The sequence below is a fragment of the Larus michahellis genome, chromosome Z (genome assembly GCF_964199755.1).
Source record: "Larus michahellis chromosome Z, bLarMic1.1, whole genome shotgun sequence".
In the NCBI taxonomy this organism is placed as follows: Eukaryota; Metazoa; Chordata; class Aves; order Charadriiformes; family Laridae; genus Larus; species Larus michahellis.
This window is the reverse complement of record NC_133930.1, coordinates 1,795,621-1,821,171: the sequence shown is the minus strand read 5'-3', so window position 1 is coordinate 1,821,171 and position 25,551 is coordinate 1,795,621. Positions and strand designations below refer to the sequence as shown.

At 45.0% G+C, this 25,551-nt stretch overlaps 1 protein-coding gene across 2 annotated transcripts in view; it reads left to right on the top strand.

Moving 5' to 3' along the window:
• Nucleotides 1-25,551, top strand: part of DCC (DCC netrin 1 receptor) — a 592,501-nt gene that overhangs the window by 497,574 nt on the left and 69,376 nt on the right. Inside the window, exons 15-17 of one of the 2 annotated variants that reach the window (XM_074568848.1) lie at nucleotides 4,227-4,421; nucleotides 20,258-20,353; nucleotides 24,325-24,470. In XM_074568848.1, coding sequence (XP_074424949.1) covers nucleotides 4,227-4,421; nucleotides 20,258-20,353; nucleotides 24,325-24,470 — 437 coding nt within the window. Of the gene's footprint in view, nucleotides 1-4,226; nucleotides 4,422-20,257; nucleotides 20,354-24,231; nucleotides 24,471-25,551 lie in introns of both variants that reach the window. The other variant, XM_074568847.1, reaches the window with a different exon arrangement.

Below are 25,551 nucleotides of genomic sequence, written 5' to 3'. Positions count from 1 at the left end.
CCGGCAGGCGCGATGGGAGGAACCAGAGCAACCAGCACCTGTGGTTTCTCGTCAAGCTTTTAAAGAAGAGATGATGCTTCTAGCCGCGGTGTAACTCTGCCAACGGATCGCAGCACGCCGCGGTGCACCATGGTGTCTTGCTAATTACGCTTTGGCTAGACAGCGGTTTGAGCAGTGATGCTGTTAAGGTGTGAAAGCCGACTTTTCGCTCGCGAGAGGAACAGAGAAATTCTGAACACACCGCAGTACCGGAAAAAAAAAAAAAAAGTAGTAAGTAACGCAACTGAGCACGTTTGTTTTGATTGGCATTTAGTACACATGGCATTCCTTTGAAGTTTTTCCTGCCCAAATCCGCGCATGCATGCGAAGGTGTTGGAACTAGATGATCTTTAAGGTCCCTTCCAACCCGAACCATTCTACGATTCCATGTTAATCGCGTCGTCGTCGCAGGAGACACGCCGTGGAAGTGGGTCCATGGGAGTAAGTTCCAGCAAAGCCGTTTTGTCCGTGCATCGTATTTACATGCGTTTGCGGCGGTGATGAAATATCCTCGTGAATAGGACGCTGATGCTGGGAATGCAGCGTGGCGCGTACTAGATACTAATGCTCCGATAAACCCCGGGGAAAAAAAAAATTATCTGCTTATTACTGTGGTCCTGCAAGTGTCGGCTCATCTGGGGAGCGCTGGAGCTCAGGCTGGTGACCCCGGTCCCTCCCTGCTGCTACGGCTAATGCCCTTTCTCCTGCTTTCACTGGAAGCCTGGTTGGCACCAGCAACACGGAGACAAACGGTATCCCGGAGAACGGCGTCAGACTCCCGACGGATATTCATTTTAATTAGTGTGTTTTGTTGAAGTGATTAGAAATCCAAACATAGCTGCTTCTTCAAGGTTCCCTAGAAAGCTCGCGCGCCTTTGCTAACAGCTGGGAAGGTTTTAAATATTTATTTTAAGCCTGAAATTTTGCGCTTTAAAAAAGAAAAAAGAAGAAAGAAAAAAGAAAAAAAAAAAAAGAAATCGAAAGCCGCGCTTTCCCCAAAGGGTGTGCTTTAAACAGGTTGAGCACGGATGCAAGACAATGGCTGATCAACTTTGCAAAGGTATCCTCCAGGAAAATGGGTTTAGGGTGCTTGGTTCCTGATTACCGCGTGGAACAGATGGAAGCTGTTAGACATATTAGGTAGTGATAGAGTTTAGCTTCAGCTCTCAATTAGTGCTCTAAGAGCATGACAAGCTAGACCGCTATCATACTGTAATTCCTACCGAAAAGTGATGGGGGAAAGAGGGGAACAAAATGGGATGAGTAAAAATTACCCTGACTGTGTTAAATATACGTCTTTGAACGTCGAAGAAAATTGCCAAAGTGACCCAAAGGTAAAGCGTTTTTCAAGCGTGACAGTGGAATTGGGGAACTTTTAAGTAGCACCAAGTGCTGGATTCCCTGGATGGAAGACGTGGGCGCTCAGACCATCACGTAGAAACACAGCGCAGGCCTCGGAGGCGCGTGTGAGCAGATGTGGCATCCCAGGAGGAGATGTGACACCAGGCAGTGACACGGAGCTTCAGCTTCCATTTCCTGGGAACCTAATGGCCCGTAAGGGAAGGAGAGTAAGGAATGTTGTTCCAAGAAATCTGGTTTCGTGGGGAGGTCTCACCAGGAATTCTCCTCCTGCGTGCCAGATGCTGGTCTGTGGGGCTGGCTGCCATCCACAGCTCGTGTGTCTGAGCACGGCATTTGCTTGCAAGTACCCAAAGATGTCGCTACATGAGAGCAAGCGATAAACTCTTGGTGCAGTTAAGAAGAAAAACCATAAATTTTGGCCAATTTGGGACTTAGGATGAAGAACTCATTTGTTAATTCAGGCAGGAGAGCGGGATCTCAAGGTTGCTCCTCGCAAGTCGTTCTGGCATCATGTTCAAACCCAGGAGAAACAAACATAAACATATTCGTCTGAAGCTGCAAGGAAATGGCCTGATAAAGACAGCAGAAATATGAGATAACGTGTTTCAATACGAGTTTTTCTCCTGGATATCTGAGCGCTGGGAGACTGAAGATCAGCGGGGCCATGCAAAGGTTGGATGGTCCAGTTTCCTGAAGAACTGATGGATTTAGATACTTGGCTGTATCTTGATATTTGGCAGAAGTCCTTACTTGGGAAAACGTGCTTTCTTGTGAAGACAACCAAAAAATACTTTGTTTGAGGGGGGAAAAAGTAGTTGATTCTAACACTTAACTTGGTCCTTTAGGATGTGAACTACGCGACGCAAATTCTCGACTTCACGGCTGTTTCAGAAGAAGAGAAATGGGGGGTTTCCCAGCAAACGGTTGAAAGTAAAGCTAATGAAAATAATTAAAATTGCTTTGGGCAGAAAGCTGAAGCAAAAAAACTGCGTCTTCAAAAAATACCTGTGTTTATGAAACGTCAGTATTGAAAGAATAGTTCCAAAATGGCGTTCACCCCAGCTTCGTTCGCAATTCACTTAGTTCACAAGAAGGCTACAAGAAGTTGAACCGCTTTTTGCTTTTTGAAACGAGAAGGGGTGATTTAGCTCGGAAATGCACGAGTCACGTATTTGAATTGTTTGAGATGTAGAATATAAAACGTTTGAATAAAGCAGTTTTAACCTAAACGGCTGCCTAGAGGTATCTGTGCTGCAGCTGAAATCCCCGTGTCGCGTCGGATGTAAAAATGAGCGTTTGAAGGCAATCGGATGATGCTCTGATCTCCTTTGCTGCCCGAGAATTGCTGCTTTTAGGAAGTTGGAGGAATCGCAGTGTCGCAACGCTATCCAGCTCCTCGTTTCAAGGCATTAAATGGTTATTTTATCTTTGGGGCTTGTAAGAAACGCTTCTGTCGTTTGTTTTTCAAACAGCGCTGTTGAGGAATAGCGGCTGGAGTAACTTTTGCTTCTGCGTTAAAGTTTGGGAGCGGAGCGGGGGTAAACGGCAACTTAACCTGACTTACAGCGGCACTGCTGGTGCAGTCGGTTTCTTCGTGTTGTGAGTAGCGATTTTTTTCAGTGAATTTTCTTCAAGCTTTATCCAAGCCGCCTGCTTTGCAAATTTTAAGGAGCAGAACGCAAAGGACTTCTAAAGTGGCCGGGTGTTTCAGCCTGGTAATATGTGCTCACCGACAGGTTGTTCAGGGCGCTCTCATGTGTTCGGAAGAATTCATCTGAAAGCACGTAAAACGCCAAGGACGTACATATGGCACTGGGTATTGAAAAGTGTTAATTCTTCTTTTCATTGTCTTTTCCAAGGTTTACAGTGGGAATGCTTCACAACTGCCAAGTGTCTTTTGTTGGAGTTTACATCATTTTATATTGTTACTGCGGTGGTTTTTTCCTACCCCGTCCTTGTTGCCTTCCGTATAAGCTTTCGTCTATTATATTGCAAGCCTTTTTATTGGGGAAAAATAGTAACTTGTCTCTTTCTGCTCTCAAAAAGACAAGCTACTGTGCGGCTCCTCTGAAGAGACTTGTGATATGGTAGTTACTGCGTAAACTCAAACAAAAGGCATTTACTCATCTCACCTTTACAGTAAAATTAGGCTTGTAGAAGGCAAATAGACTCAGGGTGATTAATTACTCCCTGAAGTAATGAACTTTACCTGGGGAATACCTGTGAATAAAATACCTCATTCTGTTATTTCAGGTTTTTTTTAAAGCTGGTGTGTTTAAATATTTAAAGCAGCTTCAAAGCAAGAGGCGCGTGTCCGAGAGTTAAAATTCACTCCTTGTTTTCGCGGGAAAGAGACAGGTTATCGCTAGAATATACTAGTATATCACTAACAAAGTAAAAAACCTTTTTCTTAAATAATCTGTGAGCGGAAAGATAACTCATAGGATCAGCTGCCAGGATCCTGCTGCGCTTGTAAGTAGGCCAGGGAAGAGAAGAGTTGTCCTACTGGAAATTCCTTTACAGGTCATCTTCCATTTTCCTGCGTTATTTTAAATCTCTGTTGCAGCCTTATGCTAAAGGTGGAGAGCGCTAGGAGATATTCCATTCAAAACGGGATGAAGCATATTGATGCTCTTGGAAGGGAAGGACGTAGCTCAGAAATGAAACTGCATGTGAGCTCTGCATGTAACCTGGTTGGGTTTTTCGTGCAAATATTTTAGTCTAAGCCCCAACCTTAGGAAGAGTAAGACTGAACGAGTAGCATATTAATTTATACTTCTTTTTTTTTCTTTCTTTTTTTTTTTTTTTCTGCTTTTGAATCCCAGAATCTCAGGTTCCTGACCAGCCAAGCTCTCTTCACGTCAGGCCCTTGACGACAAGTATCGTCATGAGTTGGACTCCGCCGCTCAACCCGAACATCGTCGTCCGCGGGTACATCATCGGCTACGGCGTCGGCAGTCCCTATGCTGAGACTGTGCGGGTGGACAGTAAACAGCGCTATTATTCCATTGAAAATTTGGGTAAGTGGCTGTTCTCATTCATTTCATTCATTTCATTACGCTATTTTTGCGGGTTATTTTGCAGGCTGTCACTGGTGCTTCCTTTACGTGTTGCTGGCTTAGGCTGCTCCTGCCTTCCGCTTCACGTTTGGTCTTACCGTCTGAACTCTGGGTGCTCTCAAATACGTCAAATCCTTTTGATCCGATGCTCATTTTCTTCAGTAGGTCTTATTAAGTCGTGTGCTTCTAATGCTGACTCCCGCTTGGGAGAGAGATGGACTTAAAGATGGTTTTCCCCGGGCTGGCCCCCCCATGTTTGAATTTAATGGCAGTCGCAAACCTGCTGGTTTATGTCTGTCAAAATGGTGCCGAGAGAGAGGTGGCTATTCATTATTCATGGCACAGCCTCGATGACAGCTCATCTAAATTCGCAGCGTGGTACCGCAGGGGCCTGGATCCTTCCCGTGGCGATGGAGCGTTCTCCTAGCACTGGGAAAACGGTTCAAAGTTGAAAGGAAGTCAAAAAGTTTAATGGTTTCCTTCTTATTTCTTCTTTAGTGTTTTTATGCCGGGTAAAAACGGTAAGCTTTTCTGCTTAGTAATTCGGGAACGATCAGATGTTGCAGGGAGATCCGTTAACCGGGTGCATTAGGGGTGCGCAGCCAGATTAATTATCTCAACTCTGTAGGACCAAAACTCTCTGATATCTGCGGATACTTTCCTTTGGATTTTACAGCACCACGACACTGCATCCTCCAACCTTTTTGCTCTTTCCTCGGGGAAAGCTGGAGAGCAGAATAAACTCATTTTACTGTTCCTTCATCAAACAGCTTCTCTGCGGCCAGATGCGTATTTCGCCGTGGAGGTATTTGCAAAGAGCCGTGCGCAAACACTCCCAAATATTTTGTGGGTTCTACAGAAAAAGGCTGATTTGATAACGTTTCGCGCAAGTGTGAAGCTATTACGCAAAATGGAAAGATGTCTGACGGGCCTATGGAAGAAATTTTGTGGAATACAAAGATAAAAGCTGTTCCTAATGAAATGTGTGTGCCTAATAACTAACGGTCAGGATTAAATGCGAAGTATTTTTGTTAATTCCAAAAGGGATTTAAATTCTCCCAAGATTATTTCGTTTCCGATCTTTAATGAGTTTTCAGTTGTCTTTCTGTTGAGCCCCAAGTACTAGAGAAGAAGATTGTATGGACAGAGCTATCAGGGCCAGTGTGCTCTGGCGAAAGGTAAGGAGACGCCTGCACAGCTCCATTTGATAGAGTTCCGAACGGTCAGCTCGCGCTAAAAGTGTCCGGATTAACAACTGGAGAAATGTCTTGGGTTTTGTGAAGCTTTAGTGTTTGTTTTCCTTCGTGTATTAAATGACCAGTGAATACACTTGCTCATAGGACCTCCAGGAGCCGCTACCGCTGTTTCGATCGTATCAAATATTTAGTTGCAAATAATTTGATCACTGAAATCAGGGTTGGATTTTTTTTTGTTTTTTTTTTTTTTTTTCTGAACATTCTCTATTAGACTGAGGTTTCATGAAAGTCATTAAGTATTCGACTGGAAAGTATCTCTTCATTGTACGTTTTTTTTTTTTTTTTTGGTCTGATTGCAAATATTCAAAATGTGAGCAGCGCGATTTAATCGGCAGTGTCCGGATAAGCCGCCTGTGTCTGGTCTCTGACTGGGTAAGGATAGAAGCACTTTGGTCACAGATTCTGGCACGTGCACGTTTTAAATTCAACTTCTGTGAACGTTCACGTGTACAACTTTGAAAATCAATTTCCATGAATAATTGCGCTAATTAAATTCCACCATTTAAATATCCACAGAAAATGAACCCCAGAGGGATGTGACCAAGGGCCCGGAGAAAGCTTTTAAAAAATTAGAACAGTTGCCAACACTTCCTACATTATTCACCCACTTTATTAGAAAGCATTACAAGAAAATTACGCAAAATGAGGAGACAGACTTCTTTTCCTAATAAAAATACTGTTTTCAGTAAGGTTATGAATGAAAATGTGCTGCTGGCAGGAACGAGGTGGGGGGGAATATTTCCTAGATGTTGGATTCATCCCACCTGTCGTAGAATTTCCTACGAAACCTGTGCGTGAGGGGTAGACGCTACCTTAAATGTACCGTGCGGAAAGCGACAACGAAGTCTGAGGCCTAAATAAATGATGAACTTCAGTGAGTTTTCCCTCTCCCCTCCAAAGACCTCATCCCTTTTGATCCTCCTGGCTTTCAGCGCTCGCTTCCTCTTGGCTCCCCGGCTCTCCTTTGTCTCGTTAGCCAGCGCCTGCGGAGAGGTCGCCCCGCTTCCCCTCGATCCAGCCTCTGATGTATCTAGCTGAAAAAACGGGTTTTTGCAGCTTCCCGAGGTTCACCGCGGTGCTTCTTTTTATGGTTCCCTTTGTATGCCATTTTGAAGCACGCTGCAAACCTATGTATCATTTAGATTCCGGAGCGGTAGGCGCTTTCGTTAAAGAGCAATGGCGTTTGTTTGACATCAGCTGCTTTTCAGAAATCCGGCCTGACTCTCACTTACAGTCACCGTTTTCGCACAGAGACGCCCCAAACCCAATAATCCGGCTCCATGTCAGGCGTTCTGTTACTTCTATAGGCTCGTGCTGTAGTCCTTGAGTTCTTTACTGTCATTTCTCTCGACTAAAACTAGTGCCCTGGCGGGTTGAACAGGGATGCGAAACACCCTGAGGCCATACGCGTGCGCATCCACGCATGCCATGATCTTCTTCTGGGGACAGTTTTCTCCTCTCTTTGTTCAGATCTGCACAAAAGCACCTCCTGGACGTCTTTCACAGAGACCTTGCAGTTGAGAGACTGAGAAGAGAGATGCACGTGGGTATTTAAAGCCGAAGCTAACAGCCCCCAGCCTGGCCCACCGGCTTTATTCCCTTCCCAGCGTCTGCGATGCGGTTGCCCTGGAAATTCCTGCCTTTGTGACAGAATCACGGAATGGTTTGGGTTGGAAGGGACCTTCAGGCCCAGCCAGTGCCACCCCCTGCCCTGGGCAGGGACACCTCCCACCAGCCCAGGTTGCTCCAAGCCCCGGCCAACCTGGCCTTGAACCCCTCCAGGGATGGGGCAGCCACAGCTTCTCTGGGCAACCTGGGCCAGGGGCTCACCACCCTCACAGCGAAACATTTCTTCCTCAGAGCTCATCTAATCCCCCCCTCTTTCAGTGATCCCGCTTTGTCTGGCGGTTCCTGCCGTAGGTGTGCGATAGAGTTGCTGTAGCCATTCCTGCTTGTTGGGTACGTAAGGCTGCAGTTCCTCATCCTATTTGTGCGGGTTTTGTTCCTCCTTCCCTAAATTTTTGCAGCCGTGGGTCATTGTTGGCCACTCACACGGACATCCGATGAATATGGATGGTTGGGTACGGTGTCTAGAATACCGTAGTTTGTTGTAATTTTCTGGTCTTGTGCTGAATTTTTTAATTCTAAAATCTAAGCCTAACTGACTCCCTGGTGTCGGAAGACAAAGTTGAGGCAGAGTCAGAAACAAACCGTAGCCCTCGGGATTGTTCATCTTTTCTGCAGCCAGGCTGTAGAGAAGATGGTAGCTTTACTTGTGATGGTGGTACGTCAGCGTTTGGTGTTGAAACCTTTGTGATAGGACAGATAAAATCTCTGACCTACACTCCTAACTGCTTATTTATTTTACGCAGCTTCAGAGGTTTACTTGACTCACCCGAGTTTGAGCCGTATCAGCCCGTGTTCCTCCTTCTAGTCCATCAAGCAGGAAAAGACAACAGCCAGGATACTTCAGCCCATTCAGGAGCTCCGTTGTCTGATTTTTTTTTTTTCTCCCTGTTGACCCCGGTGGATGTCTGTAGTTGTAACTTAGCCGTGGTGTGCATTGGTACGCATCAGGATTCACCATTCCAGAGGTGATTACGAAGTTCCAAACGTCTTTGCACCTTTAGTGTGCTGCTAATGATCGACCAAAAATCCTTTCTGTGTAGCACTTAACTGGTTTTGGATGGGAGTCAGATAGCAACGTCTCTTTAGAAATCCTATTAGCCACTTCACTGCCCCTTCGTAATCCTAAATACTTTTTAAGCTCTGGTTAAAAGCACAAGGCTTGGACGCGATGGACAATCTCCTTGAGTAGATCACCCATAGGGGAAGGGTGGAGACCTACACGCTCACGGGGTGGCCTGCTTTTTAATTCCGTTCCTCTTGATAATGCAAGTGTAACACCACTATGCACAAGTCGTATGGCAGCTTTGCATCCCACTTGAGGTACTTAATTGATTCCTTCCTTCAAGCAAAACTTTTTTAATGAGTGAATCAGCCCGTACCCGAGCTTTTCCAGCCCTTGTCTGAGTAGTGCGCTTCAGCGACCGAATAAATCACTTCAAAACATGAAGAAAACTACTCAGTCTTTCATAATGGTGATGGAGAACTTTATTCCGTGTGATGATCATCTTGACTACAACTGTATAGAGGTAACACTTGTACTCTAGAATGAATTAAAGTGATTTTCTCCCGACTGAGTGGTCATATTGCCTTGGAGACACTCTCCACAGGTGCAGGAGAATATAAGAATATCCAGAGACTTCAGCTTTGTCAGTGAAGAATTTGTTGTATTTTCTTTCTGCGGTGTATGAAAGGTATTTGATACCAGTCTCATAAATTCCAGGAGCAAGCATCCCCTGCTCTCATTCAGCCTTTTCTTTGACAGAGAAATCAGCGCTTGACTGAGTCTCCAATGAATAATTCCAACGGGGAGACCTGTGAGCCACTTCGTTTTCCTTTGTTGTTTTTGGTTTGTTGTTTGGGGTTGTTTTAAAATATTTTTAAATTCTTTGCTTGGGATTATAACCGGCAAGGCTGTTGGCTGATTAACGGTGGGGGTAGCAATATCGGGAAGTTCACGGATGCCAATTCTGATCTTTTAGACGGAAGAAGTAACGATTTCTGCAGCGATCCAACTTGGAAGGCGTAGTGATGAACTGGCGGGGCTCATCTCCATGGGGCTTTGTGTTAACGCTTACTCATGAAATAAAAGTTGAGAAAAGGAAGGGTGCCAAGGAGGATTTCCATTTACCCCAAAATAGCTGAACCACCACGCTAGCTGTAATAATTTGCCTAAAAACTTCTGGTAGCTAATAAGGCTGTAATTTTTGATTAATACCCTGGAAAAATGAAACATGGAACTTTAGCATAGCGTGTTCCAATATGTCAAAAACATCGTTATGTCATGCTGGGATATGGTGATAACTCATTCTGGGATACTTTAATAACTTACTGGAATAATGGGAAAAGGAAGGAGGCTGAAAGGAGAAGGCTGGTAGGAGACCCAGAGGATGACCATTCGCTGCACGCTGTGGCCTCTGCCTTTGCTTTATGTTGGCGACATCCCAACAGCAAAAATGTTTTAAAAAAAGAAAAAAAAAAAAGCATTGGAATAGGAACAATAGAATAATTCTGCAGCTGCTGGCGGGGTGTTTGCGCCACGTGGGAGAAAGCAGAGAGGTGCAGATCTGAAAACCTGAGACGCGGGTTTGAAGCTGAGCAGAAAAGGTAATTCCTCTGGCGGCCATAAGGATGCTTCCATCTCTAAAAGTCTTCTTTCCATGAGAAAATGTGTGTAAAAGTGACTATTTTCAGATATTCAAACCTTTTAAGAGCTATATACGGTGGGAAAGCTGCACCAAATTCCACAGTCGTAGAGGAATGTGGACTTTCCTCTTCAGAGCGCATCCCTTCCTCCCCCTTTACGTGTGTGAGAACAGAAGAACAAGGCATAATTTTAGAAAGAGTTTTTAAGTACAGTTGCCTTTACGTGACCTAAGAAAAAGCTACATTCATCTCCAAGAGCGTGTAGGAATTCGTGCGCACCCTCTTGAAAGAGTTTGATTGGGAAGCTGGAGTGCGCATCTTGAAATACTATTTCCATGTCTCTTTTTTTAACTCGAACCGTTGATCCTCCTGGCCCCAGCAATGAAAGCAAAGTGCGTAATACGCCGCAAAATCTAGCAAAGACTTTTCAAAGTTACCCTTTCTCCTCCCGTGGAGCCTGAAGCTGCGCACAGCTGAAAATGTTAAGCTCGGAAGAGGAAAACGTAATGGATGTGAACAATTTCTGCTTAATTAGTAGTTTGGAGGATTAGAGGTACCGTATAAATAATAAGAAGGTGTTAAAAACTCACACCGGTTAAGTTGTTTGGTAATGCTGGAGGGGGCTGCACGGTCTCTTCTGGTCTGTATGGACCAGCGTAAGGGGCTCGTTGTGGCACGTCGGTGGTGTTTATCTTGGCGCACCGTGATGGGAGTGTTACTGTTCAGGTGATGCGCTAGAGTTTTGACCGGCACAAATGTTAAACTTTACAGATTCCTGCATTATTCAAAAAAAAAACAACCAAAAAACCAACCAGCAATTACAAGTGACAAGACATGAAGATAGAGCTTTTACCTGTGAATTTATATTTTAACAAACATACCGGCAGGAATGCAAAGGGTTCCAGCAAATTCACCTTCATCTTAACTGCGGATCAGATTAAATTTGACCCTTATGTGTCGACGAGGCAAAAAAAAAGGCATTTTGTTTTATCGTGAAGGGAGAGAAAGAAGGTTCTTCATTTTCTTTAATCTTTGCCGATGACAGTTGTGGATTATAACAAAGACATGAAAGGGAACAAAAAAGCTTTTTAATGTAGTTTCGGGTTGTTTTCTTCCCTTTGCATTTTTAATACAAAATGGAGCAGTGAAAATCAAACAAAAATATGTTAAATTTTATGCATCTCACCGATGCCCTCGTAGATCACATTAAAGCACAACACTAGCAAGTAAAGGCACTTTGAGACTCCAGGGACTGTTCATTTTCTTTCTCGCCTTCGAAAAGTGGCTGTCATTTAAAGAGTGCTGCCGTTTCTGCAAATACCTCATGCAACAATTTTCTTTCATTTCTCCCTGGCTTCGCTTTGCTTACAGAGTACGGAGAAATTGCTCCCAAGCAAAGGGCCAGTTTGAGATCCACGCGCTATTTACGTCGCAAACCGATCTCGCCAAACTCCCCCAAACCAGATATTGTGTGGATTTTAAGAGTGTCCCTCGTGTTAAAGTGCGTTTTCGCCTGCCCGTATTCCTACGTGTAGGAATCCTCTCGTGCGCTTCACTGGATGACTTCCTGTAAGGCATTTTAGTTTGTTTACACCTCAGTTCTCCTCGTAAAAAAATAGCTAAAACCTGCCTAAATGTTTAGGATCTACTGTCAACAGATGGAACAGAAGAGCTGAGTGTCGCTCTTCTTCGTTGGTGAAGAACAGAATGCCTAAGAATAGCTCTTAATCCCAAATCGTAATACAAATCATGCTGATAGCCCAGAATATTTTTTTGTCTTTGAGTTCGTTCATCAACACCAAAAAAAGAAGGTTTGTTGCAAGGCTTAGTTTTCAGGGAAAAGGATGGATACGACACCGTGCTTTGCCTTCTCGAATCTTACTGGTATCTCAGTCGCGGATACGAAGGAAATCAAACCAGCTAAGAGACCCAGGCTTACAGACGCGGGATTCTTTGGATGAAAGACTTATTTTTTGCGAAGGAAAACACAACCCCTCCTCATGGTGCAACTGTTGTTGTTATTTTTCGTGTACAAGTGCCCGAAGAAACCTTGCCCCCACACGAGTTAACCCTCTTGGTACATTAATGGCATCTTCTCCGATGTCAGAAAGCATCTCGAGTCACGGCTGTTCATTTTTTATTCATTTGTCCATATGTCTTACACTTAATTTTCTGCTACACTACTTTACTTTTCCTGAGTTTGGCTGCATTTGTAACATCCATAACAAATGTACGTGATACGCATAGGGATTTTTGTTGTTGTTCCGCATCCCTACCGACACGGCGTGCACCGAGCTTGCAATGCACCACGGGACTCGTAAAGGTTCACATCTCCGCAGGAGGCAAGACCTATTTCGAAGCATGCTCAAATGACGGTCTTGGCTTAAAAAAAAGCCCTGCGCACTTCGTTATAATGCACGCAGGACATAGCTCACGGGAGAAATCAGCCAGCAGGCATAATAGATGATGAGATGACATCTTAAAAACAACTGTAAATATGGATTTGCTGTTCGGCTCCTGAACTACATTAAAATGAAAGCACTTAACAGGTTCTCATTATAAATTCTCTTTGCTCCGTTAAGCACTTTCCCTAGTGCTTTAGAAGTTAAATGTGTCCGGAATCAGCCTGAGTACCTATAAATAAATAGACACCACCAGAATAGTGAGAGGCGTCATCGTCATCCAGCTGCAGCAACCTGTTTTGATGCCATGACCTTCGCTGGTTCACAGGAGGGTCATGTTCTCCCTGTGTCACATGATGAGCCCACCCAAAGAGGACTCCAGGGTAGGTCTGTGTTGACTTCTCAGGATGATTTGCCAAGGACACAGCCTGTGAGAAGACGAGGAGGTCCAGTTGCTGAAGGACGCTGCTGGAGCCCACACCACAGCAAAGGCAAAGGTCCAGGTATGGCCACCTAACCGAACGTTTGGAAGATGACTGGAGCCCTGGTTTGTCATCCAAAGAGCTAGAACATGCCCTCAATGGTCGTAAGAGATTCAATGGTGAGAGTGGATTAAAAATCACAGGTCAGGTTGTATTGGTTTGAAATGTAGATGTGTAGGACCCCCCTCTGTCCCTTCTCCCTCACATCTCTGTGAAGCAGGTGGGCGGAACTGCGCTCCTCGGGGACAATTTTCAGTTAAATATAGGAAATAATTTAAGCAGGTCTACGTATGAACATATCTTCATTATTTGTGCTACGGTAGTGCCCAGAGGGTCGAGACGAGATCGGGGTTTCGTTGTCTAGTTAACGTAGAAACATACAGCGAGACTCTACTTCAAAGAGCTCATAGGAAAATACAGAAAATAGGGGGGAAAAAAAAGAAGTTAATACTGTAGGGACTGAAGACACACAAAAAATGGTGATTTGTCCATCATTTTGTGAGAAGTTTGTGACATACTGCAGATGTGAAGCCAAGTTCCCACTGTTCTCTATACTCCCTCACAAAACGAATGTTTTTTGTCTAAAGAGAGCTTCAGCGCTCAGGTGGGAATTTTTCCAGGCCAAAAGTTTCAGATTTTGATGCCCCAGTCAGCAATCTACCTTACTCTTCCGGATCCTAAACACAAGGAATTGATTTTCAGGAGATCCTAGTACTCCCGATGCTTAAAAAACGTATCTAGTTGACTTCGTTTAAACAGTGGATGAAACCTTTGGGGCATGGAAAAAATGTGCCAAAACGGACCTTTTGTGCTTGCCATTCACAAAGAAGCTACTACGCCCGTCCTCTATAATGATGGAAAATGCATTCTTGAATTTTACAGCTTTTGGTAGGTTGAACTTAATTGGACAAAGTTCTTCTCTGTTCCTGCAGATTGTTCAGTTTACCAGAAAATGTAAATACATGCTAATTCTGTTGCGTTAGAGAAAGGATGATTCGCTGGTAGGTCTCTTATTTTATTGAAAGCGATACGTGAGCCCTTTATTACCCATTTTAGCCTTTCTGGTAGTGACTCTTTCCAAATTGCCTGATACGTTTTATGAAATAATATCACAGAAATGCTGTCCTCATCCACTCCTGAAAGGCAGCTATTGCTGATGTACCAAGTGCCTGGAAGGAATAAAATAAAATTGTTTTTCTCCGGCTGGCGACACGGGAGAAACTCACTTGGAGAAGTTCACCATGGTGAACCACCATTAAATTTGCTAATACGATTTAAAGATATTTAGTTTTTTTAAAATGTGGATAACATTTCCCTAGATTCTGGTAAAACCTGCGTCTAAGCTTTGCTCTCCAGGGCAGGCGTATGTTGTCCAAGAGGTGGAACACATCGATTATTGTTTCTTTTGACGGAGTTGAATCTGCTGGCTGTTAGGTGCCCAGTGGCTATTTGTAAAATCATCCGATTCCCTCGGAGCTGTCTCACGCAGCAGGATCTCCAGCGGGAACTCCACCTGCTTTGGGCTCGTTCGTTGTGGCCCTGTAAGCTACATCCGATGGGGATGGAAGTGCTTTTCTCCCCTGATTCCTGAATTCAATAACCCTTGTCTGCAGAGTTTGTACTGCAATTTGACATTTGTCCTATTGATAGATTACCTTTGCCTGGCAATAAACTACTGTTACTAGGTCTAGGAATGGGCACTGGTGCTATTGATTGCTGGGTGTAATGTTTTCACAATGCCAGGCAGGAGCAAAGGAGGCCTTTCTCTGCTTGCTTTTGGAGATGATGGTGACTGACGGCTTTTCTGCCCTTTAGAGGGTCGTTCGGCATCGGTGGCACTGGAAGGACGCGTGGGGCAGAGGCATAATTCTCTTGAAGACCTTTTCTCTTTCAAAAGGGCTTTTCCTGCAGGAGTTACTCCACTTAGAACAAAATATGGGATTTGTGTTTCCGCTCTTTTTGTTGCTAATAAAGAGGAGTCGGTATGTTTTTGGTGCGGCAAAGAGTGAGAGCAAGGGAGAGGACAGAAGTGTGCTGTGTCAGCAGCTGCCTTGGAACTGCCTCCGCGGCTCGGCATCAAAGCCAGGTTCCTGCTTTCATCACATTTGTGTGAGCACGTGTTAATTCTCACAGAATGACTTAGGTTGGAAGGGATCTCTCAAGTCACGGGGTCCGAGTCTTTGTTCAAGCAAGGCCAGCTTTGAAGATGGCTCCGGGTCACACCAGCGTCATCAGCAGCTGACTTCTGAGGGCCTCCAGGGATGGGTGTTCCACAGCCTCTCTGGGCTCCCGCCTCAGCGCTTGGCAACCCTCGTATTTCTTTTTTTCCAAATAGCTAATAGGGATTTCTCTTACTACAACTTCCACCTGTTCCTTTTACTGCAGGATGTTGTCAAACCCCATCTTGTTTGACAAGATGTCTTTGTTTTCCACCTTGTCTACCAGGAGGCCATGGCTCCTCATGATGGATACCTTACTACTGGCTCTGCCATCCCAAGGGTAGACTCCTGTAGCCTGTGGTTAACAACAGCTTAGTTATGGGGGAAAAAAGCACAAAAGATGGGAACTTTCCTCCTCAGCAAGCTTTGGAACGTTATTATACTGTACTCAGACGCTGAAGCTCAAGTAGAGTAAAAGGGATCAGATCGTCAACAAGTCGCTACTTCACGTTTGGTTAGCGTCAAGAAAGGCACTGACAAAGGCATTGTGAGAAGATTATTGAATGTATAGTGTATCTTTACTGCTATTTTACAAGTAAATATTTATAGTTAATGTTTATTGAGTGCATATAGTAAGTATGTGTGGAAGAAATGCAGGTGTTTTTCAGTGGAAGGCAGTAGCTCCGAGTGGTACGATGGGATGAGCAACGTTTTTGTGATGCTCAGGAGATCCCGTCTTAGCTTTGGCTCTCCCGGGGTACCGGTCCGTAGAGCACTCTGCAGGTCCCTCCTCTCAGGTAGTTGCTAAAGTGGGAAATGAGAAGAGGACTTGAGAAGGAATTTTTATTTGAGACGGAAAGGAGCTGATCAGGAAAATCAGCTGAGTGCGCCTCCCTCTTTCCAACTGTGTCGTTTAAGGTGAGGAGCTTTCCTCGGGTTGTAGTTCACATCTACTTGTCAAACGTTTATTTTCTATTTATAGCTTAAAGAGAAAATTAAATCAGACATGAAGACTCAACATTTGTCGAAAGACCCCATGTAGTACCTCTAGAACGTCACAATTTTAGCCTTTTAAAGAAGAAAATAGCTGTGGTAGCTGGAATGAGTTGCTATTTGTTGATTATTTTCTTTCCGGTAACAACATCTGTCAGTAGAAGAAATTGATTTTGTTCATACTTGGTTTGAACTTCTTGCACTTTTCCTTTTTTTTTTTTTATTTAAGTTGAACTGCAGAACACAACTTTATTTCCAGAGCGTGTTCCACACCGACACTGACATGGGGAATTCTTGGCTGATGCTCTAATTAGAGCTGAATTCTCAGCTTCTTCAAAGGCAAGAAGAGATTTCTTCTGCCAGAAAAAAAAGCGTATCGTTCTCCTTCTCCTGCTCCAGAATAGCAAATACAAACGGTAACATCATCGTTAGAGAGCTGTGTTCCTCGCTGCGGTGAATAGGAGTCGGTGGAGAAAAAAATCAGGATTTACCTCTGAATTCTTGCAGTTGCACTGCAATCTCTAAAGCCCCATTTCTTTGTTTATTTGCCTTATTGCTGCCAGGAGCGCTAACGACCCTTCTGTTCCATTACCTGCCGCGCTATTAGTAGGTTTGCACTAAAAAAAACTTCCCTCATTTGAACCCCCGCTCCACTCAGTGGCATTTAAGCAAAAAAAGAGCACCAGAATGACCCCCGTAAGTATTATTAATACTCAGCGCGGTTCAAAAAGCAGCTCTCTGCCACACGATAATATTAATGCTTTTCTCATTTTTTCACTGTATTGGACTAAACCGAACTCTGCTACTGTGTTCAAACGCCGTACCGTGGCAAATTGCCTTTTCCCCTCTTATCTAAGAGGAGACTCAAGCAATTATTTATTGCTCCAGTTAGCAGCAGCTCAAATTAACCACCTGAATTTTTCATGTTTTTAACAGAAAGCTACAGCTCGCGTCCTCATCCCAAGCTTAGCTCATTTTTGCAAAGGTAACCTCACCCAACCTAGTTATAAACATAAATCATACGTCACTCTGCTCAATTTATAAAATTTGGTGGACCATACATTGTGCTATATGGGCAGTGGTAATGAAGTATGTGCTAAATAGTCTCCGTTTTTAAATTTTCCGTGAACTTATCACATCTTTTCCACCTAATTTATCATTTTCTGCGAGTATATTTTTCATGATCGAATTAATAGTAGATCACTCCTTTTGCTTATTCGTTATTGGGAATACACAGTGTGTTTTGATTAGACGTGGCGGTTCGATGGGGCTTTGGGGGTTTTGGCGGTAATTTCTAGAATCAGGTTTCTCGAGTAATGGTTCACATTTGAAAAAATCAGTGTTGAGGGTGATGTTCTTTTCTGACCAATGTCTCGTTATTTAAAATTTAAGCCAAGTAAAGTCCAGACATCTGTGCTGTGGCCATAACCAGTGGAGATATGCACCGATACTTGGAGGCTGATTCGTCTTCCCCTTCTTAAATACCTCCCTTAGCGTGGGATGAATTGTCCTTCAGAGTCTGGGTGATGGCAATCCCAGGCACAAACACAGGTTGGGAGGAGAATGGCTTGGGAGCAGTCCTGAGGAGAAGGACTTGGGGGTGTTGGTGGATGAGAAGCTCAACATGAGCTGGCAGCGCGCGCTTGCAGCCCAGAAACCCCCCGCAGCCTGGGCTGCATCAAAAGAAGTGTGGCCAACAGGGCAAGGGAGGTGATTCTACCCCTCTGCCCCGCTCTTGTGAGACCCCACCTGGAGTACTGTGTCCAGCTCTGGAGCTCTCAGCACAAGAAGGACACGGAGCTGTTGGAGCGGGGCCAGAGGAGGCCCCGGAGATGCTGGGAGGGCTGGAGCCCCTCTGCTGGGAGGACAGGCTGAGAGAGCTGGGGGGGTTCAGCCTGGAGAAGAGAAGGCTCCGCGGAGACCTTCCAGCCCCTTCCAGTCCCTCAAGGGGCTCCAGGAAAGCTGGGGAGGGACTCTGGAGCAGGGAGGGGAGCCATGGGATGAGGGGGAAGGGTTTTAAACTGGAAGAGAGGCAATTTAAATGAGATATTGGGAAGAAATTTTTCCCTCTGAGGGTGGTGAGCCCCTGGCCCAGGTTGCCCAGAGAAGCTGTGGCTGCCCCATCCCTGGAGGGGTTCAAGGCCAGGTTGGCCGGGGCTTGGAGCAACCTGTTGTGGTGGGAGGTGTCCCTGCCCAGGGCAGGGGGTGCCACTGGGTGGCCTTTAAATGTCCCTTCCAGCCCAAACCATTCTGTGCTTCTATGATTCGGTCAGTATGGGGACAGCCCTTAAAAACTAAACCACAGGCCTGATTTATGGAAAGCAATCGGATGAATACGCTGTCCCATCTCTAAATGTCCCCTTCAGGATAGTCACCACGTTCACTGCTGGTAACAGCGAATGCCTGGTACGTCTCAAAGTCCTAAAAATTCCTCTTTTGGTATTCTTCCCTCTATTAACCAAAGTCTGCCCTAGTGAATGGTCTGCGTTAACCCCTCGCCAGGCATCTTTCAAAGCTCCTAAATAGACACAACAGCCCGGGCACGGGTAGAAGCAAGAGATGGAGTCGGTCGAGATTCTGCATATGAATTTCTTTGGCAGAAACTACCGAACGTGACATTCTTAAACCCTCAGCTAAATAACGACTTTGTGTCTCAACAAATAAATCTTCGCGTGGAATCTGGAGAGTTGCAACACTTAGTTAAATTAGAAATTAAAAGTAGTATGCTAATACACAGTGGAAAATGAAAATACATGCTACATCTCTGTGAATGCGAAATCATTTCCTTATGAGTAATGATATTACAGCGAGTACCAACGGAATTAATAACCGTACAATACTTAGTGCAGGGAGTTATTAATGCACCCGTCATTCATTTGGCAGTTTTTAAAGTTTGGCTCTTTTGCAATAGAAGCCCAGAAGTCACCTGAATATTAAACAAATATGTCAGTGTTTCTGCTGGACGTAAAATTAAGTACAAAATATGTGGGTGGAAAGGATATTAGTAACAATATGCAATAAGTACTTAAAGATTATTTACTCATTTCGGATTCGGTGTAATAGTATTAATCATGCTGAGCTGATTTGGTGCTAATGTAGATGAAATAGGTAATTCTGCAGCGGGTCTTTTGCAATGTCACGTTAATAAATGCCTCTTCACACGCGAGCGTTAGTTATTTTTCAGTAAAGGACTTTGAGGAGGCAGTTCCCATCTTTGGCAGGTGTATGAGCACCCGCTATTTTCAGCCTCAATTTTCTTCTGTACAAATAAAAAATTAACAGCTAAAAAAAGCAAACAAACTGGGGATGGAGCAACTCACGTGGAAAAAAAATCAGGAAAATGGATTGCCTTGTTTTTCTCGGGAAACGGCAGCAAAAAGCAACGTGGAACTGACCTGCTCGTTTCACTTTGTTTTCATTTAGGGACATATTTAGAGTAAACCAGGCCACGCAAAGCAGCGCACCCAGAAATTAATTCCCGTCTGCTATTTGTCGCCTGCCCCATCCTTCATATTTACAACGTAGCGTGAGGAGTTCTCAGTGAGATAAAAGGTGGTAAAATGGATATTACCGATGAAATTCTGGCGTCGGGAAATTAAAGAAGGGAGGCTTTTTGCTCAGCGTCCAAGAAAATTGATTATCGGGGTGCGTGAACTGCTCCGGGCTGGGTTGAGGAGCAGGAGGGCTGGACGCCCGCGGCTCATGGTGTGGATTTCAGGATCCCGCGGCTGGTGACCCTCAACCATCTCTTCCCCCACGGGCCCCGGGATGGCGGCGTGTCCTCAGGAGGGGCTGTGCGGGGCTGGATCGCCGCGTCCCCGGGCTCCATCTGGCAGGGTGATACTGGTACCCGCAGCATCCCTCGCCGCCCTTTAGCCCTACACGTAGCCCCGTGTCTGAGGCTTCCTCTGCTCCGAGCGATGGGTCAGGAGGTCCAGCAGATGCACAGAGTTGGTTTTAGCGCTTTTTTGCAGACAAAACTGCAGGTTATTGCAAGAACTTCAGCTCACCGCTGATGAAGGTCGCACCCGCAGACTGAGATAAATGAAGCCTTTGGAAAGGAGACAAATACGATGGGCAGCAGTTGTGCTCATCGCTTACGTTGCACAGGCGTTTGCTTAACTTTATGTTATTTCTTCTTGCTTTTCAGGAAAGCGCTCGTCCATTCTGTACCCCGGATCTGCCTTTTAACAGTGTGTGCTTTGTTTTGCCTTCTTTTTTTCCCTCCTGCAGAGCCAAGTTCGCATTACGTGATTTCCCTAAAGGCCTTTAACAACGCGGGCGAAGGGGTGCCTCTGTACGAAAGCGCGACCACCAGGTCGATGACAGGTGAGCTGGTTCACGATCTGCTCCCCATCACTCACCGTTCGCTTTGCAAAGGTGCACATCAGGCACAGCGTTTTGGTCAAGGCCCTGGAAGAAAAGAGCTCCGCAACCTCCGGGTCCCCGCTAGAATAAATCAGCTTCATTTGCCGCTTTATTGTAACTACACAGATAGAATGAGTTATTTACCCTTTCCAGAAATCGGCTGTAGAAATTTAATGGGATGCTCACAACTGCTTGCTCTTTGGTGCGGGTTGGCTTGGGAGAAGCATGACTCCCAAACAATTTAAATATTTAAAGATCCAGGCCGGATAGTGGTGAATAACTTCGCTGAATTAAGCCCAGATGAATTTTATTTTTTTTTATTTCGTTTTTAAAGCAGTTTAAATGAAAACGAATTAGTTAAAATACCACACGGTCATCATGCACATTTACAGAAGCGTGTAGAGGGCTTGCAAAAGGTGAAGGAATATACTGATAGATTTTCCTGGCAGGGTAAAGCTGGCAGAAGGGATTACCCAGCGGTAACGGAGCTTTTAGGCAACTGTTTTTCTCTGATACGTTGCTGGGACCCTAGCAAAGTTATAAAATCAGAATTATTCTTGTGCGGCACTGTCTTCTGGCCTGCCTCGTGGTTTTCCCGCGACCACTGGTGTGTGGGTGGGACTGACGAAAGATTAAAAGAACACAGAACTGAGGAAAAAAAAAAAAAAAAAACAAAACCCCGATGTTTTTCCTCTGGAGTGACACCATCCTTTGGCGAAGGTTTTTTTTCTCGCGTTCCACCCATGGTGTTCAGAGCTGCCTGGAAGGGGAGCTGTGTCACTGAGAGCAAACCCGATCACCGACGCTGGCTTGGGTGGACCACGAGGAAGAAATCACCCAAATGGCGCTTCTGTGGCTCCACGAGGAAAAACAGCTTTTATCCGTATGGTTTTGTGAAGTATTCCCATAAGAAATCTTGGAAAGTCAGAGGGAGAAAGATGAAAAAAAAAAAAAGAGATTAATTACACAATCAAGGGCAACCGTAACAAGCTGCATTAGATATAATAAGTGTCAGGAAACTTCTGGCTCAAAATTGTTAATCTTCCTTCTTGCGTGGAGTCTATAGAGGTCATTCTGGCTGAGTGTGTCTTGTAAAATCTTTTTCCAGTGAGTTTGCTTCAGGATCCATATATATTTTTTAAGTTTTTTGTTCCCTGTCGATTGTATTTAAAAATTACCCGGCTGGCCGGTGGGATTTGATTTTATGTCTGCGTATAACCTCTCGTAAACGAAACAATATCCAGGTGTGACAAAGGTAATTCAGACTTGGGCTCTGTTGCGGTGAGCTGATGATCATCTGCGAGAAACCCACCTCGGTGGAGACTTCCATGCCCGGAGCTTCCCACCACCTACGGGATGCAGCCTCTGAAAGGAGCTGGTGGCCTGCATCATTCCTGGAGGAACATCTCAAAAAAGCTTTTAGCAGAGCACGGGAACTGCGTTCCCCAAGCAGCGGCCGAGCTGACGCACCCTAGACACCAAAAAAACCCCAAAACTCTGGGTTTGCGTGTCCCTTTGGTGTATAAACAGACATATTTTGGTGTCTGCTTGTGTGGATACGATGTGCAAAATAAAGTTCTGTAAGCGCAATATTCGCGAAACAACCCCAAAGAGGGCAAGAAACTGTTTCCCGTCAGGAGATTGCAATTGCCGAGTGACAGATGTCTGCGCGTAAATCATAGCAAATGAAACTGTGGTGGGAAGTGGAGGGCAGTATTTAGGGCCCTATTTTCAGCCCCCGCCGGATTATAGACGTTTCCCTCTTCCTCAGGTCAGTGGTGACGTTCAGAAACTAAATTATCTTGATTGATCGCGTCTGACCGTTTATTCTGCTAAACCCAGCTTTTTCCCATAATCTCCTCTACAGCAGGACTTTAGTTTTCAGTATGGGAAAGACAGGAGAAAGGAAGCGCGGTATTTGTTAAAATGCCAGCTCGGCTCCAGGTACATTGACTGCCGTCATTACTTTGTAAAAAAAAAAATCCAAACCAAGAGGCAAGCTCACCATCCAAAGTTTACGGCCAGTTCTTTTGGAAAACTTTGGTTCAGGAAAAGAAACTGTCAACTTTCCACTTGCAGAAGCTCGATTCACCAGGATGGGGCAAAAAAGAGATTCACCTGCCCGTCCCTCTGCGTGTGGGTCGTGTGTTGGGGTTTTGGATCACTGCAACAGCAACCAGGTTGCTTCATTTCCTTCAACGCTCGTATTCAAACTCCTTACGAAGCAGCTTTTGATGAACGAAGACAACAGAAGGAGCAGGTGGAACCTAATGGCTGATCATACATTTCAAACGTCCTCCTCTCCTCTGTTTTCGCTTCTGAAGGCTGTGGCCTCCCAAAGTTCTGAATAATGAATTACAAAACCATAAAACCAGGGGGTGATCAAAGGGTGTCAAGAGCTGGAATTGGACATGGAGCAGACAAACTGTGGCAACTCTCAGTGAGGAAGTATTAGAGTCATCTATGCTTTGATTAATTAATTAGCACATTATTTTAAGGGAAAAAAAAAAACCCAAGCAACCTTTTGGCGTGCTTTTGCTGCACTTCACACACGGCGTTTTGAAATTGTGTTCAGAAAAATCACAACTGATAAATAACGAGTCTGTAAGTATAGTTCTGTAAGTATAGTTCTGTAAGACAGGCCAGAAGCTGACCGGGTGCTTCAACAAGGACCGGGGTATTTAAACCGAGTAGAAACGGTCTCTGGTTCCCGCGTGGATGCTGTCACCGTGCAGCCCCAAAGGGAAGAGACAGCAGATATCTCAGTAATTAAGCTGTCCAGAATTTGCTCGTGACATTGCACAGCCCATGGTGCTCAGCATCTTCTTCCCAAAGACCCCCCTGGTCACAGACACGTGGGACAAGAGGAAACGGCCTCCAGTTGCGCCAGGGGAGGTTTAAATTAGATATTAGGGAAAATTTTGACACTGAAAGGGTTGTCACACATCGAACAGGCTGCCTGGGGAAGTGCTGGAGTCGCCATCCCTGGAGATACTTAAAAGACGGGTAGACGTAGCGCTTAGAGATACGGTTTAGTGATGGGTTTTGTCAGTGTTGGGTTGGTGGTTGGACTCGATGATCTGAAAGGTCCCTTCCAGCTTAGGTGATTCCGTGATTCTATGGGAGAGGAACTGTGCTTGTTCCTCGAGAAGGAAGCCCACTTGAAGATAAATCCACGTCTCCACGCCTGGACGTGCCCATTTATCACGCTGATGGTATTACACCGACAATTGCAAGATCTTCGCTTAAGCAGTGAAATTGTTATCTTCTGTTTTGCTTAACAAACATTTAAGCAGATGCAGAATATGTTCCTTTCAAGAGCCCAAAACAACAAAAGGGGCTGCCGAGAGAGAGAAAAGCATAGGTACCTCCTGCACGTCTGAGACCATGTCGTGTCTGTAAATCAGGTTGGAAGATGACGCACTCTCCACTTTGTAGGTGTTTCCAAGAGTGTATCAGTTAAGTGATTCTGTGTTTTGAAGAAAATGTAAATCATTTTAAGGAGAGGCCGTGCGCTGACTTCATCTTGTGTGAGGAAAACGCGGCGTACCTGGAAGTGTTTAAACAAGTCGTGCAAAATAGCACTTTGCGCTGGTTAGTTTTGTTGTAGTGATGTAACTGAAAATGTTGCTGGTGCGTTCTCATTTTGCATTAATGCCTTTCTTTCTGTTCCCCTCATGTTCCTCCTCCTCATTAATGCCATGCATTTAACCCATTGTGATGTGTGCCCCTTGGTGGCTGTTTGGTTTTTTTTTGGTTTGTTTTCTTTTGTTGTTTTTCTGTTTAACTTACCGTATTCATTTATTTTGGAATGCTCATTTGGTGATGTATGGACCCAGACCCCATTGATCCATTAGAAGTTGATTTTTATCCTTTGCTTGATGATTTCCCTACCTCAGTCCCAGATATCTCCACCCCCATGCTCCCACCAGTAGGTGTCCAGGCTGTTACACTTACGCATGACGCAGTGAGGGTCATCTGGGCAGACAACTCTGTCCCAAAGAACCAAAAGACTACGGAGGTTCGCTTCTACACGGTCCGATGGAGAACGAGCTATTCGACAAGCGCTAAGTACAAGGTGAAATTTTAACACGTTACGAATTTATGAGCGATTTCATCTGTTCGTATTTGATTTAGAAAGGCTCTGAATTGGCTTTTATGAACAACCCTCCACCAAAAGTCCCGTTCCAGCCAAAGGGAGACCTGCCTAACTGCTGCTTCCTAGAAATCCATGCGTTCAGTTGGATGAAAGTGCTGTATTTTAATTCCAGGTGATCTTTAGTCTTTAGCAATCAGATATAAATTAGTCACAGATTTGGTAGCACAACAGCGTAGCACGAATGGGAAGAAATACCAGTTGCACCCAACAAAGTATGGCAATTCCACCCACCCGTATTACGTATTCCCAAACAGCAAAAAATGAAGGTTAGTTTATGAGAAAACTCAATTTGAACGGAGATGACAGCGCCGTGCTACGTTCTCTATGAGCATTTCTTTTCATGTCCCAATGAAAGCAGTACCAAGACCCGTGCGGTGCCGCAGAGATACGGTGGGACAGGGAATGGGAAGGAACAAGCCCAGCCTTTAGGCTTTTTTTGTTTGCTTGTTTTTGAACAAGAAGCTGCTTTTCCCCGCTATCGTCAGCTTTGTATATTGCATCTCGTATAACATCTCCGCCTTCCCCGTGATGAGCATGTCCTTCCTCCCGTGCCCTACCATAATAGTTGTTATCGCTTGCCTAAAGGATCGTATTGATCCATAGGGAGTTGTTTGCGATGGAAGGATTTTTATACTATGTTTTGGTTTTTACTGTTCTCTGTCGTAACAAAAGCAGCCTCGTACGAGTCATTTTAACAAGGGCTGAGGAACAGGCCGTGCTTTATCCCACTGAGGGTCCTCCGATTAGAGCCTGAGTGATGTGTCAGAATATAGGTTGGCCTTTCTAAACCCCAGAGGCTGGTTCTCAACTTCTCCCAGGTCTGGGGTACACCTGTCCTACAGACTCTAATCTCAAGATCTTTCCCAGATAGTTTTTGGAAGGAATGATGGCGGAGAAGCCTTCAATCCCTTTTCCGAGCGTGACTTTTCAGCTCTTCCCCTTACGCGTCTCCATCAGAATTTGGCTTGCTGGCACGCGGCTGAGTCCGTGTGCTGCCGTG